This window comes from Anomalospiza imberbis, chromosome 5 (assembly GCF_031753505.1).
Source record: "Anomalospiza imberbis isolate Cuckoo-Finch-1a 21T00152 chromosome 5, ASM3175350v1, whole genome shotgun sequence".
Lineage (NCBI taxonomy): Eukaryota > Metazoa > Chordata > Aves > Passeriformes > Viduidae > Anomalospiza > Anomalospiza imberbis.
In genome coordinates this window covers 35,420,359-35,436,931 of record NC_089685.1, presented here as the reverse complement: position 1 = coordinate 35,436,931, position 16,573 = coordinate 35,420,359, and the positions used below count along the sequence as shown (strand labels likewise).

Below are 16,573 nucleotides of genomic sequence, written 5' to 3'. Positions count from 1 at the left end.
TGCCAGTACTGATTTTATCACCTTGTTTTCCCAGGGGAGTACATAGAGTCTTGAAAAACCTACTCTTAAATGTTCTCCAGATTATCTATGTTATGGTTTGACATTGGTGCAATGCTAGCGCCCCTATGAAAATGCACTTTCTTACATAATTGTTGTGAGATGTGATTAGGAACAAAGCAAAGCAGGCTTAAGCTTGATAACAAAGAGGAAAACTTTATTAAACTACTACTACTATAAAAACTAAATCCTGGATGAAGACGTTCTAAAACACCCCTCTTCTTCCTACTTAATTTCTAAACAAACGTAACAGTGAGACACCACTCAGGATCCTGATTAAATTGATACTTTTCACATAATCAAATACTCAGTCTTTTAAGGGAGACAGGAGTCTCTCCTGTGCTACAGACCCCTCAGGAAACACAATTGCCACTCTTGTTTTTCCATGTCACACATGGCAACCGCCCGGAGAAAATCTGCCAGTGTGACACTTTCCTTTTTATGTTACAGTGCTCTCACTACTGTGCATAGGCAGACTGCTAATAGGGCTTCTTTAAGGATGTTTTGCTATGGACTAAAAGAGATAACAGTTCAGTTTCTTATCTTGGGACTACAGTCTCGTCTCCTCTATTTTTTTCTGGGGCTGAGGGTCTAAGAACAGAGATCTTCTCCTCTTCTTCTTCCTCGAAGACAGAGGGCTTCTCTATACTTTTTCTAGCTTTCTTCTGTTCTCTCTGTTTTTCTGTTGGTAGTTACTGAAACAGATCTCTTGGCTTACTAACACACTCCCTTAACTGCAGTTTATGTTGTAGGAGAATTTGGTTTAGTCTATGGTTAACAAGAAGAGTCCAGCTACAAGCCACTCTGTCTTCTTACTCAAAAATTTCTTCTTCTATCATCTCGGATCTTAGACTGTTTTTCTTTTACTTCAAATTAAGGAGGAGTAATATTTTATAAAGCATTCATTTTTTAGGAAAGGGTTAAAAGTTCAGACTTTTTGGACGGCTGAAATTTCTGCTTAGCAGCTGATTCTCAAGGTTAAGGCTGGGCACCTTCCCCTCCCCTCCTTCTCTTTTGCGCTGGCAAAGTTACAGGTGCTGTCCGGATTTTCTGTCTCTTCCCTCTGGCGGGGGAGGACGATAAAGGCATCTCCGCTTCTCTCTACCCTTGTGTCTACAGGAGCTGGCTCGGTTTTAGTCTTTCTACTTCTTAGCTCACCTCGATTAGGCTGCATGGCTTCCCCCTCTCCCACCCAGCCCCATGGCTGGGCGGGGGAGGTCTGCACAGCACTCTGACTGGAACCAAAGAGAGTGAGCTTTTGGGAGTTCTTGCTTTTAAGTCCCTGTGTTCTCAGAGGCGTATCCACACCTTTAGTGGTCACTTTAGGTGCCAATATCTAAACTTGACCACTGATTGGTTTGACCTAACTTCCTAAAAACATTCTCTTCCATGTCAAACCACAACAATCTACAAAATATATTCTGAATCCGACAGTGTCCTATATTACCAGAAAATTTTGTTCAATAGTGTAATTTTATATATTGTGTAGAAAAACACAGAAAATCTCTCTATTTAAAGAGTCTCAAAATTAGCATCTGGGATGCAGGAGTTGTTTTCTTCATCCTCTTCAGAAAACAGAGCCAAAATTTGCATTTTATTATTTTTGGTTATACAGTCTAATGCTGGCACTTCTTAATTATCATTAAAACAAAATAATACAATTGGATACTGTATTTGACTTTAAAAATCTATAGAGATTTTAAGTCTACCTCTCTGTTCAGTATAGAAGCATACAACAGGGATGTATGACTTGATCTACAGCCAACTGAATTGATAGGAGACTCCTTTAATGAAGGAGTTCAAGAGAGCATCACATAAATTAAATCAATTAAAGTTTCCAAAGACATTTGAACTGCTTTTCAGAAACAGTTTTAATAATTGAAATGTGCATTATTTCCACCTTATCTCTAAGCCCCAAATACATACTGTGTAATAGTATTAGCAAGAGTTAACCTGACTACATTAGGCATAACATTTTATAACTACTTACTGTATTATTCGATTCCCCTCAGGTTTCATTTTTAATCTTCTCTTTCTCCTTATTTTGTTGTGCTTTTAATATTTTTTTACTTGATGCTTTCATAGCATGCACATAAGGAGAAGCATTTTTCATTATCTGAAATTTTAGGTCTAAATACTGAGTGGGGAAAAAGATTGCAAGGGATTCCTATAGTTACAGGCTGGTGCACACATTTCTCTAGCTTTTACAGTTATTTGTTACTAGAGCTGTTGACCAGATTTGTGGAGTGGAGCAGTGTAATACAGAAACAGGGATGACTGAACAAGTCATTCAGTCCTCCAAACAGCCCAAATACTGCTCACCATTTCTACCCTACAAATAGACTCATGTACTTCTAGAACTTTATACAAATTATACATAAAATTGGCCACCATTTTATTTCTTGTGCATACTGCTGCATTGAAAAGAGAGCTGATAGGGACAGAAGTTGGAGAAAGACTTTTCTTCTTGCTCACAAAAGCATATTAATAAAAAATGCCTGTGCAGTCTCAAGGGCACCCTCAGTAAATTTGCACAGAACACCAATTTGGGCAGGAGTATAGCTCTGATGTAGAACAGGAAGGCTCTGCAGAGGGATCTGGACAAGATGGATCCATGGACTGAGGCCAGTTCTTGAGGTTCAACAAGGCCCAGTGCCAAGTTCTGCATTTGGGTGCCATCAACCCCAAGCAGCAAAGAATGGCTGGAAAGTGGCACATCAGAAAAGGACCCGAGGATGCCAGTCAACAACAGCTGACCAGGAGGTAGTGTGTGCCCAAAGTGGCCAAGAAGGCCAACAGCATCCTGGTCTGTATAGGCAATAGTGTGGCCAGCAGGAACAGGGCAGTGACTGTCCCTCGGCACTGGTGAGGCCATACCTCAAATCCTTGCCCAGTTTTGGGGCTCTCACTAGAAGAAAGACATTGACATTGTGGAGGGTGTCCGGAGAAGGGCGTGAAGCTGGGGAAGGGTCTGGAGCACTATGATGAGGAGCAGCTGAGGGAACTGGGTTTGTTTAGCCTGGAGAAAAGGGAACTCAGGAGAGACCTTTTCAATCTGTATAGTTACATACAAGGAGATTGTAGCCAGGTGGGGGTTGGTCTCTTCTCCCAAGTGAAAAGTGACAGGAGAAGTAGAAATGTCTTCAAGTTGTGCCAGGGGAGGTTTTGATTGGATATTAAGAAAAATTTCTTCACTGAAATGGTTGCCAAACATTGGAGTAGGCTGCCCAGGAAAGTGGTTGAGTTACCATCCCTGGAGGTATTTAAATGATGTGTGGATATGGCACTTGAGGACATGACCTACTGGCATATTTGGCAGTGCTGGGTTGGACTTGATCATCTTAGAGAACTTTTCCAATCTAAACTATTCTATGACTCTAAAGTCAAGGTAGCAAAACTCAACATTTCAAGATCCTCCTTCCTAGTGGCAGGGATACATAAGTATTAGAACATCTATGGGCCACAGCCATCCCCATCTAAAGCATGGCAGAAGTTATTTCTGAAAGGATGTCTTCACTCTGACACCTGTGAGAAATACGAGTGTTGCACACATGACGAAGACGTCATGGCCATGCAATCTGAGTCTCCTATTCATCCCCACTCACCACTGAAATTGTTCTCACCATTTTCAGAGCAATTGCTGCCATCATTAAGGATTTCAGTTACAATCAGGATCTCAACAACAGCCTATTAGCATGACCTTCCTTCAGGTCAAGGAAGAAATTTGTCCTCCTAGTAGGTGCTAGGAGGGAGACAGTTTCCCCAAGAAACAGTAGAGAGTGACGTGGTTTGTCACTCTCTACTGTGAGAGTGACATTCTCATAGTATGGTGCCCAAATATGCTGGCACATGTGGTGCCCACCATATGTGGTGCCCACCACAATGGTGCCCAGACACTCTCCTTCCCAAGCACCTCCCTAATAATATTTTGCTGAGAAGAAGCACATTCATGCCAGGATTGTTGTCTAGAAATTGCTTCTCCCATGGTCATTTTATCAGAAAACTTGGTAGTTTTTTACATTTTTTCCCTTAACTTTTACTTTGTTTTCTACCCTGGAGCACACTTCCACAGACTTTTTGAATATTTTTCACCTTGTCAGTCCCTTCATGGAGACTATGTCTACTTGTGGTATGGTGCTGTTCTGTTCCCACAGCACACAAGTGCTTAGTTTACCAGTAACTGAAATTTCTTACGTAAGATCAGTGTATGCAAGATTTGGTGAAATTTAGTATCTTATGATACACAAGAGGTCAAATCAGATGATCTAGTAGTCCCTTCTGGCATCCTATCTACAAAATGTATATGTAGTATAACAGAAAAGTATATAATATTATTGACTCACAACAAAATTATTATGGTATATATCTGGCCATAACACTGTAGCAGATCAATATAGTCTGTTAATGTCAGATTACTTAGCTTTTAGCGTTGCTTTTCAAAAGGATTATTTTTCGCGTTTATACTCTGTGTTTACTGCTGAGCAAAGAACCCAGATCTGGGGTCACAAATGTGTGGTACCAAATATGCAGACTTGACAAGAATAATGCATTTGTTTATGACATTGATGGTAGAAGATTTATTATGTTCTTGACTATTCATTTCTTCTTTTTTATGCCCTCAGATTTTGTAAATTATGTGGTACGTATTTTCAGGGTCATCACCTGGCATTAGTTTAAATAAAGGCCTTTCTTAAGAGGATCCTGCAGAGTTTGGGGCTTAGCACTGAATGTTGCTTAGCCAAAGGAAAACCAGTGGAGCATCTTCATCTCTTTTCATTCAAACATCTTTGCACTGTGAGTATAAAATATTGCCAGATAGATACAGAATGTTTCTGTGGCTGGAGTATGCACAGAACTGAAAGCAACTCTAATGCGATCAAAGAAAAAACACTAGAGAAGGTAATTTTCTTCAACATTTTTACTACTGGAAGTATAGCAGTTTTACTAATGAGCTTCACCACAAATATTCACAGTTACAGGTAAAACAAACAGCAAAAGGAGACTGAGATACTTCTATTAAACTGCAAGTAGCTCACTGACAGCCCAGAAGGGTGGGAAGATGTTCAAAAACAAATAAACAATGGATATACAAATAGTTTTCAATACTCTTCCTTATATGCTTTCTAAATCCAAATGTTTACCTGCAAAGCCACCATTCATTTGGGTCTCTGAAGATGGTACTCCTCCCTCTCTTTACCCTTCCCTCCCATCTTGCTAACTGAGAGATGTATTATGTCCCAAAATACCATAGCTGTGACAAAATACCTTTTGCCTGTTCCCCATATTTCTAGGCATTAAAAGAGGCAATAAATTATCCACTTCAACTACTCACACCATGCAAGGTTAAACACTTTCACCCTTAAAAGAATAGGGCTCTATGTATTGTAACATAGGCAAGTTCAATGTGAGTTTATATGCATTCCTTAATTTTAAATACGATTAATTTACTGAATCAGGACTTTAATGAATGCTGTTCTTTTCACATCAATAATGAATCCACTCACATACACTAGATTACTTAGAACAGAATCATGTCTGATTTCTAGCACTTTTTTGTGGGTATTAAAAATATGTACTCCTTACCTAAACAAAGCTTTTAGAGCCCAAGGCACTCTTACCTGTTAGAACCCTTGAGCCTCATTTGACAAGAAATGAAAATTCAAACAGAAATCAGTTTTTTAGTTTATAGTTGCTTTGGTACTTTGGGCCTTACAAGTCCATTTCATGCTTCAAATGTCAGCTGATATTTCAAACAAAGCTTTTAGGTCAATACCGTATTTTAAATACAAGCTTTTTATCTTGAGAATTTTAACTGTTATTTGAAAGTCAATATATTTATACCCAACTATTTTTTTGTTAAGATTAACATTTTACTGTGCTTTAAGGGTACATACCTTTAACTCTCCAATAGAAGACAGAAGTCCTGCCCCATAAGCACGCAGTTGTCCTTCTTGCTTGCAAAGGCCAAATTCAATCGTAAAGAAATAGCACTGTAAAATATACAGATATTCAGTACAAATAGTATAGTTGCAAGCAGGCACTTCAGCAATAACAGTCAGTACCATATTTACTTGCCTGTCTCACTTTTTAGAATTACCTACTTTGAAAATAATCTCAGATAACGTGTATTATTGCTGCTAAGTAATTTAAATGTCATGTTCAGCAGTAAGGAAGCTTTGCACAAAAATTTGGGATTTTGTTCTTTGTCTGGGTACGCAAGCAGTTCACAGGAATGGCCAGTTAGAAACAGACAAGCAAGATCATTTTTAGATATCAAAGATGCTAACAGTAACCTACAGAGGTTTTTGAAACCTTCAGAAATAAATGAGATGCCTTAAAACAAAATCCTGCAAGATAGTTGGTCTGACTGTCTAAGAACATCTGAAGATCTCTAAGATGAAGTTCAGAGCACTCCACATTAAGCTGGGCCTGATATCATTTAAAGTCTGAAACACACTTGAGTTGTCTAGAGCTAGAATGAATTTATTTATATGTATGTGCTTAAGAGCCTTCTTGAGTTGAGGCCTTAGTCTTCACTAGATTTTATTCTGTCATAAATAAAGAACGAATATGGCATTTGGCTTCTCAAATTTCAGAAAGAAAATTATATTCAGTCAAATGAATTCACTTGACCAATGAATTCACTTGAACAATAACAATTTTTTTTTAGGTCTACATTCCATCAGGTAATGTGCCTGACCTGTAAAAATAATGACAAGCTGTGAAAAGAGTCCTGTTAAATCAACATAACAGTATTGTATCTAACTTTGCTGTCCCCACCTAACAAAGTTAAATGTTAGGAAGATGGCAAGATGCACTGACAGCCCACTGTCCACTAAATGCCAAAGATCACAGTCACTTCTGCTCCTATGGTACTGAATTTTACTTAGGTTTTTTTCCAACACACCACATGCTTTTTGATATTAGATCAAACAGTTAAGATTAAGATAGTAGCTATTTCTACATATGATGGCTTTAGGAAGTTGAGTTCTAAGTTATACAAAAATATTGCACATATATATACACATATCCCTATATATGTTTGTGTTTATTACATCATCTGACAATTTCAGGTTTTGTGAAAAGGGGCATAACTCCACTGAATCTAGAAGATTTACATGTCTTTGCAGGAGAAATGAATTTAGGATAAGAAATTACCCAATATTTTGCACTAAATTTTAGTTTTTAAAGTAACTTCAGAATACATCCCAATACAATGTTGGTTTTTTTTCCGTTCACTTCCTCCTTAACTCCCAACTCTTCCAGACTGGGTATCATATTAACTATAGAAGACCAGAAATTAACAGCTCTTTTAAGTTCAACCAATCTTTAGAAATTCAGAAATTATTAATTGCTTAGCCTCATAAAAGTTTCTGTACAGCTAGTGATTCATATAGCATAGCATTATGTAGAAGGGTATAATAAAAAAAAAAGAATAAAAACATGAGCTCCGTGTCTGATCCAAACCTGCTTGGTCAGCTGAGAACAAGGAACCAGTGGCAGAGACTTCTAACGTCTCGAGTCTGATTCCATCCAGTAGTCAAATGCACAGATATCCAGAAAGGGAGGTGAAAGCACAACATCATAAAATAAAACAAAACAAAGAAACAAACCCAAAATATCAAATTTCCAACTCTGGCTTTGCTATTGACTCAGGTAAATCAAGCTGGCATAAATTTTTTCAGTACATCCAGTGAGCTGATGTCACCACTTAGGAGACAGGCAATACAACTGGTTTCCAAAAATATTGTCTCAGGGACAAACAGCCAATAACACAAAATGACAAAGGCATCACAGAAGTAATGAGTGAAGCTGAGACACCTATCACAAAGAGGACAAACTTTGCTTCCCTGCCTACATATTTTGCCAGAAGAGCTATCGGTAGGCCACAGTCCTGTTTGTATACATGCTGACACAGTTAGAAACTAACTACTCAGCTTTACACTTAAATCCTACTAACATCTTTGAATTTGTCTCCCTCTTCCTCAGAGTTCCTTAAAGGGATCTATCAGGTAGCAGTTCTTATGTTGCTAACATTAACACTCTGATAGACATACAGCAGGATTAGACTTCTGATAAAACACAGTTATTATTATTATTTTCATTTTTCCAACAGCAGCTGAAAAGGAGTCTGGTGTTTGTATGTTTCAGATCTGTAAGAGCAGCACTTAGTCCCCACATGTGGGGCACCTCTACTGTTGACCTTTCTTAGGCTGAAGAAGATCAAACCAATGTCATGCTGTTCCCAGGAGAAAGTCAAATGCCCACTTAGCAATTTATAGGGCCAGCGGAGGGAAGAAGGAGAAACGTTCTCCACTCCTCTGAGGATGTGCACTCCGGGGGCTGGAAAGCACAGAAGGAAGAGGAGCTAACACAGGCACCAGAGAGAGCAATCCCTGCTCTCCAGAGTGAGCAGTATCCACAAGACGCATAGGACTTGATTCCACTTCCTCCTTGATGGATAGACAGTACTTAAAGAGGGAGCTTCTTTTACATTGGTTTAAAAATTATTATTATTGTTACTGTAATAAAAGGGAGTCATATTTATGAGCTAACGCTTGCTGGTGAGAACCAATCTTTGCTATTTATAAGGCTTGAACTCTCAGTACAACTAACTAAAATAAAACATATAAATGGCAATATGTCTGCCTACTACTAACTTGTGATATCAAACTGCAGCATTAAGAAAAGCCTTTCAAATTAAAAGCTGATTTATAAATTTGCCACATGCAACAAGTACAATCTTGTATTTAAGAGTCTGCCCTGCTCAGCCAAGAGAGTGCAAAGCTCACCCAATGCTGCCATCTTCAGATCGGTAGTCATCAATACACTATTCCCCCCAACACGTCTACTCAGACGTGCAAAGGTGGCTCAGTGCACTAGCGTTTGCAGGCTTTGGTAAATTGTGTTCTCAAGCCTACAAACATTGAGGCATACTGATAAGGACTTTAAATATTAACTATAAAGCTACACTTTTTATAGACCAGACACATAGATATCCCAGTAAATGCATCGCTTTGTATGGTAAACTACAGTTGTGATATTCTATATTACACACCGGATAAGCACACTGGAGTGGGAATGACTGAACAAAGCAGTGGCTGTTGAGATGAATATATTTTTTGAAGCCTCACCTGAAGACAAAGTTGATTATTACACTGCTGTTATATGTAGGCTGGGGAATGCAGGCACAAACAGGGTCATCCAGGCTCTCCTGCTCTAATTTGAAATCTTGAACTTGTCTCTGGCATACTCCCTAGACTGTGGCCCAGATATTTGGTTCCTCTACAAACTACAGCAATATCTGTACTTTACTTTCAGGTCCATCTCACCTTTGGGGTGAAGTGTGTATTTGCTAAAATTATACATAGGCTCTTGAAGTAGGAAAGGTGGCTTTCCGTGTTGTATAATTCTGAAGTTCTCAAAGAGCCTTACAGTAAAACGCTGCTCTGTTAGTCAAATCAGCAAAATCAGATGAAGAACCAAAATGCCAAATGATGGATTAGAAAGAATTTTTATACCAAGTGACATCAAGACTGTGCCAGGAGCACAAGATTGTCTTCAGTATCATTTCATTCTATTTCTCTTATTTATTAAAAAATATATGAAAGATACTTTACAGTCATGCTCATGAAACATTATCTAATGGGTTCAAAATTATTCAGCAGATGCATGGAAGAAAATCCAATTAAGGGCTATAAAATACTAATATAGCAGATTTCTTCCTTCAGAGCCCTTGAATCAAAAGTCATTGGCAAGTAAAGCAGTATATCAGGAAAATACCACCATATGGCTTTTGACATATGCTGTCCTGCAGACGTCTGCAATTGCCTGGGTCAGAGACAAGATACTGGGATAGCTTGTCTGGCCAAGTGTATATGTGATTTTTAAGAGTCAAATCAGTTGTCCTGCTATTGATAGGAAAGATATAGAGAACATCAAGCCTTGGCAAACTCCAAACCTGGTCTCCAAGGTAAATACAGTGTCTCTTCTTTGTATTCAGATACTGCCCTGCATTATAAACTGGACTACCACAAGAAAAAGAAAAAATCAGTGACAGCTATGACAGCTAACAGAAAAAATCGTTATTCGAGGATGCTTAGATATTTTCAAAGGCAGGAAAAAAGGTCTGATAGGCTCAATTCTCCTCACCTGTCTGGTTTCTAAGCCTTTGAAAATCCCTTCTCACACCACATCATTTTGCATTTGAGAATCTCCCTCTTGGGATCTGTGCAAAGAACTTGTGCATAGTGTTGAGTCCTAGTGTCACAGAGTCAGTAGTAGAAAATCTGACTTGTTCATAAAAAGGCCTTTCAAGCCATTCTACTTTGCTTAATTTTCTTATGGTATAGCTAGAGACCAATACTTGTGTCACTTGGCAATTTTCAGCATAAAGTAGAGCATGAGATTTTCTGAAGTATAGCATCTGTTTTCTGAAAGTACCTTAGGAAAATGTTGTCAGGGTGAGTCCCGAGAACACCAAGCATGTTAAGAGCTAATTCACTTGTGCCCCCTGCCACAAGGGAGGAAGAATGGGAGATTGTGTAATTGCATGACTGCAATCCTGATACATGGGCAGAAGACTCACCACTACTTGAACTGCCAATGTCATGGGCCTACAGCCCCAAGCTGATGTGTAATAGCACAAACAATCACTTTATATATATATAAAATTAGTTGTCCTGAAGACAATCAACTATTCATATATGTAAGTACTTGAAAGACCAGCGCCAAATAAATATCCTTAAGTATTTACCTTGTTTCTACAGGATTTCAGATTTCAAAGGATATTTGAATGGACCATTCAATTCAAATGCATGTGATATGTTCACAATATGCAAAGATTAATTTTCTTTAGGAGTCCTTTGGTATTTTTGCTCTAAAAATATTCACCTAGAGATTAAATCTCTCATATAGTTGTAATTATCTCATAAATAAATAATTATATACCACTGAAAGACATTTTAAAATCCCATTGTTAGAAATTAATCCTAAAAATTAATGAAATAAAAGTGTTTTCATTCCCCCTGTAAAAGGTGCTCAAATTGCAAGCAACTCTCAACTCAGAAATATATGTGACTCTCATTTGTGCTTTCTTTCTTCATTCAGAGCTGGTGCAAATAAATTTTTGAATAGTTGCTTATTTTTCAATCTCAAAAACATCAATAGTCACAAAAAAAATCCCAAAACACAGCTGGCATTTCACATTTGACTGAATTATTCAAAATTCACAGTGTGTTGAGTAGTATCAGGAATGCTCTGCTACAAGAAACAGATAGATGCAACAAAGGTAACCCAGGCAACTAGCCAATACAGCCTAGTGTTGGAGCCCAGACCTCAAGCAATACCAGCTATTTGACAGCTATTCATGCAGGAACATTATTGAGCAGAAATGCAGGGAGATTTTTGAACAACAAATAAATCTCATGATGAGCTTGTGAATAGATCAAAAGCAGAGGAGTAAAATTCGATAGCCAAGTCTCATTATAGGTGATTCACTTACCTCCAACAAAGGCAGCGACCCTATTCACAAGCAACAGCATTTCTAAATAAAAAGACAAAGTTTAATTCTTCAGATTTGCCTTCTTGATTTTTTTTTTTTTTACTCTGCCACTTTGAAAAGCATTTAGGCTCAGTGAAATGAGGTTTCCTTCAGGGATTGCAAAGTGAATATATTTAACAATAACCTCCTTTTTCCCCTCATCTCACTTCTTCGCATGTAGACCTTTCACTAAGGGTGATTGCTTGAAACAATCTCTTTATAAACAATAGTTTGAGTAGATGTGGTGCTGCTCATTAGAGCACTCTGGGATAGACACACACCAGCCTTCGCATTTCTGTTGACAGTCACAGCACACAGTACCACTACATGCAAATTCCTCTAATGCAAGGTTTGACATGCTCAGTGAAAGCATGGCCTATTGTGAGCTCAGGAAGGCTTAACCCCTCGTGAATATTTTGAAATTATGCTTGTTTTTTCAGGAGTTTCTGCAGAAAAACTCATAATGGTAACCAAAATAAAATCATCATCATGCATTTGTTAGGGAGCAGAAAATGTACCTCAAACTGCACAATTAAAGAGGTAACGCTATACCTCCAATACTGTGGAGCCCATCCAAGACAAGACAGTGTGTATGGCAGCTGCCAACCTTGCAGGTGCAATATGACTTCCAGAATAAGACCTGGAGAACACTCCTACTAACAGTTTTGTGTCTCTTGCTAGAATATTTCTGTTGTTCATTCTCACATGAAGGAGGCCCTCTTGCTACTCCAAAGAGCAAGCAGACAGAGGAGGATGAAGCACTTCTGGGATTTTTCTGCTGTTGCAAAAGAAGTTAGTTACCACATAGCTGAAGTCACATAATATCCCACTCCATGTTTGAATTACTTCAGAATAGCCTCCTTTTTCCCCTCATCTTACTTCTTCCCTCTGTGCAAAGGTGATGTCTGTCCAGCCCACTCATTTTATCTCGGTTGAAAACCCTGGAGCTCTTTGGGGGTGAAGAATCAGGAACCTCAACACTTACACAGAAAGTCTGGTGTTTCTTGGCAAGGCAGCAATTCCCTTCCACCAAAGCTAGTGGTCACAGAGATGATGAAAAAAAATCAATGCCCCATAAAGCACACTTGCTCAACACTGCTAGAAAAAGAACTCCTATTTTTTTCAACATAATTAAGTAACAGTGCTGAAGCTTAATATGCAGCTAAGAAGATGAGATGACTGAAACTAGAAACTGCTGCTTAGATAATTGTTAAATGTGTCATCGAAGCCCTGATGCTTTCCCCTTCCTATTTCCTCTTCCCTGTCATTTGACTATTATCTAGAACAACTTCTAAAATCTGGGGGTTTAAGGTTTATTAATTTCATGTGGAGTTATTAAGAAAAAATTATGTGCAATAATGAGCCATTTCCTTTCCACTTTATTTTATAACATATAACATGAATTCACATTCAGTGCTCCCTATTTTAGCTGAAGAGAGTATTCGCTCATTTCTTTTTCAAGCTGTTGGTTCAAATTTCAGTCATCCAGAGATTTTACACAGGTAACATAACAGGGACAGTAAGGTTTTTTGAAATGTTAGCTGGGACTACATGAGATGGAGTCCTCTGAAAGTAAATAAAAAAAAAAAAAAAAGCTGAGCATATCACTACTGTTCACACCCTTTAGTCTATGCTGCCTCATATGACACACTTGGTTCATTAAGAATCTTCAAAATTCACAGGTTGAAATAAGGGACTCTCTTTATGGCTTTTCCATTGCTATTTTACACCTCTTTGTCCTGCTCCTCTTACAGATGAGAACTTGGCACTAGCACAATCTATCAAATGAAGAATGGTTCTGATTGGTTAGGGTACAGGAGCAAGGGCTAGCACTCCACACTGTTCTCCTCAGCCTTGTGGTTTATGCTACAGCTTGGAGAGTATGATTCCTCCAGCAAAGACCCAGGGACTTGAACAATGACAGGAGGCATCACAAAAGTGAGAGAAAAATTGAAACAAATACACATACAAAGAGATAATTTGCCTGTCCTTTGCCTGACAGCATACTAGTTTTATGGGTCATTGACCCTGGGATTGTTACCCCAAATCGTGAACAGCCTTGCTTAGAAAAATATCCAGAGAATAGACAAGAACCACCTCAGACATTTTTCTTCCCCCAGCATCCAGAATCAGAATTTCTACAGAAGCCTAGCTCAGTCCTCAGGACATATTTACCACAATTACCTGTAGATTTCAGCCCCAGTCCAATATTTTTTGTCCTTCTCTAAAAAGGCCATCTTCCACTCCACGGAAGCATGCTAAGCAGGCAACTCAGAAGACAAAGCATAAACTTGCACACTCCTTAAAATACTCTTCAGGATGAGGAGGCGGAGTTCATCCTTTGGAAAATGCTGCAATGCTCCAAGGAAACTGCAAAAGGGGAAAACTGGCACAGGATTCTCTTCCACTTACCCTGGGAAAAGCTTGCGACAGACTGGCTAAGTAAATCCAGAGATTATCAAGTCGCAAAGGTGAAGCAACTAACCACAGCACAGGCTTACTCTCACTTTTTTGTAAGCAGGGAGTTTACTGAACCACTGCCCTGTGCCAGTCCACTGCCAGAATTTATTACTCTGAGCTGTGAGGCCTCTTTAGAAACTGCCCTGGGCCAGCCCAGAGACAGAGCCCCGGTGTCGTCCCTAACAGGCATTCCCCTGGGGAGGGCACCAGGATCGCATGGTGCTTCTCCTGATGCCATTCCCTGAAGCAGGCTGTGTCCCCACTAATTGCCTGGCCAATTACTGCCTGTGACAGTTGTACTGCAGGGAGTGATGCAGGAGAGCCACTGAGCCTCCCATGTCATTTTAGCCAAGGAGGGATATGAGCTTCTTGTGTACATGATCAGCTGCAAAACTCCTAATGTATCTACTAATGAGGGAGGCTATATCTTCAGAAAGGGGAGCAGCCTCCTGGGGCTGAAAGGATATCAGACCTTTTTCAAGTTCTGTAACTGTGGGGGCAAAAACACACTGAGAAAAGAGACAGGGACAACTGGCCAGTGAAATTTTAAAATTCTGATTTCAATGAAAAAATGCACTATTTCTTCACAGTCATGCTAACATGAAATTTATTTCTGAACAGCAAAAAAGAGTTAGGACTTTTTTCCAAAATTACTAACATCCATACTAATTTTATAAATATTTTAAAAATAAAATTAAGTTCTTGTATCTATTTACTGAAAACTGATTTAATAGCTGACTTGTTTTCAAACACCACAGTTTCTAACAGCAACACTGCATTTAAACTCAATGTTCTTTTAATCACATAAATGCCATGAGACTCCCAAAAGCTTTTGTGACTCTTAATGCATTAACTCAACCTGCTTTGCAAAAAAGAAGCAAAAAAGATAGTAGGCATAAGCACAAAAGTGTAAGTTCTATTCATGTCAAGCTGACAGACAGATCAAAGAAGAAAAGTAGCTCAGGAAATTTTAAATATCTATTAATTTTGCTACTAAAAATATATCCAAATTGAAGATGTTTTTCACAGCCCCAAACAAAATCTTTTTTCAAGTATGGTTGAGCACATTCTTGCAGCACCCTGATTTTCAGCAGTGAGGGCATGTAAAATGAATCTGTCATAACCACAGAGTAGTCAACTGAGTCACCACTGACTTACTTGCCAGCAGTGTGTAAACACAAAGCAAATCACATGAACATGTATTCTGCAAGGTGGAAAAAATATACTGAGCAAATACCGGAGCAGAGAGATCGTGGCTGTTAAAGTCAAAGGAATTTACAGGAATTTTTGGTCTGGAGGTGACTTCTGGAAGTGACTTTTGGTCTGGTGACTGACTACCAAATGTGAAGATCACTCCAAAATTGTCACTAGTGATCAGATTCCCATGGATATGCAAGAATTCTGTGCTTGTATAGGTCCTAAATTCATTGCAGATGTATAGTATATATCTGTATATAAGTTAATATGCTTATTCAAAGATGAAAAATTAATCCTATAAAGGTGTTTACATTTGAGAGATGTAAAATGTCTTGCTAAACTATAACTTTAGCTACTTTTATGTAGTCAAACTATATAATTATTACAATTACAGCCTACTGATTCAAGGTAGGGAACAAAAATCTCTAGGGAAAAAAAAAGAGTAATACACTTTACAGGGGGAAAAAATCATAATCTGTGAGTACCCACTCTTTCCAGCCTGTCTTGAAAAAGCTCTGAGCTCAGACTGCTTTATCTAGCACTATTAGTAGACGCTATCTTTGTAAATGTCTATAGAAAGTTCTCTATAAGGTACAGAATATATGAAACTTACAGCTGACAACTGAAACAAGGTTCTTCAGTCTAAAGTAATGCTATGTCTGATGCAAAAGCAAACTAACAGAATAAGAGAGTGGAGGTGTTGTTCAAAGTGTGCCTGAAAGGGCACCACCATGTTGAAGTTCTGTTGACCTTGCACTGCAAGAATTTCAGCCACAGCTGGAATCAAACCAAAACAACCAAAATTAACAGCCACAAGGCCCTTCTCTGTAACTTTGTCTTTGGCTTCAACAATGCTTTCAGATTTAAAGTACTTGCTTTAACTTTCAAAAATCATCAACAAATAAAACAAAAACCTTTATGCAATAATTTCAGAAGGCCTGCGAGCTCTAAGAAGTAGCTAACAGAATTTGTTGCATGCTATATCACACAAGCTTGGACAAAGGAAGAGACACAACTGCAAAATCATGCGTCCTTCAGAATCAATTCAATCCCAGCAGAAGCCCTTATTTCTAAATAAGATGTTTTGAAAAGTAAATGATAAAAAATTAATTTTACAGCAACAAATTCTACTTTCATTTGCATGTGTACAACTCTACATCTTTTAAGAGATGGTACACATGGAAATGAGGTTAGTATTTAGCTCAAGGACCTAGCTTATTGAAAGAAACAGCAATCTTCCCCCTGGCCCTCTGTAGCATCAGCACTGGACTTATAAATATAAAATTAAACTATACTTGCAAAATTATTATGGTAGAT

At 38.5% G+C, this 16,573-nt stretch overlaps 1 protein-coding gene across 3 annotated transcripts in view; it reads right to left on the bottom strand.

Annotated features, from left to right (window-relative positions):
• The window catches only part of TPH2 (tryptophan hydroxylase 2), a 78,743-nt gene that overhangs the window by 31,223 nt on the left and 30,947 nt on the right, over positions 1–16,573 (bottom strand). For all 3 annotated transcript variants that reach the window (XM_068190233.1, XM_068190235.1, XM_068190234.1), the window contains exon 9: positions 5,952–6,047. In XM_068190233.1, coding sequence (XP_068046334.1) covers positions 5,952–6,047 — 96 coding nt within the window. The remainder of the gene's footprint in view (positions 1–5,951; positions 6,048–16,573) is intronic.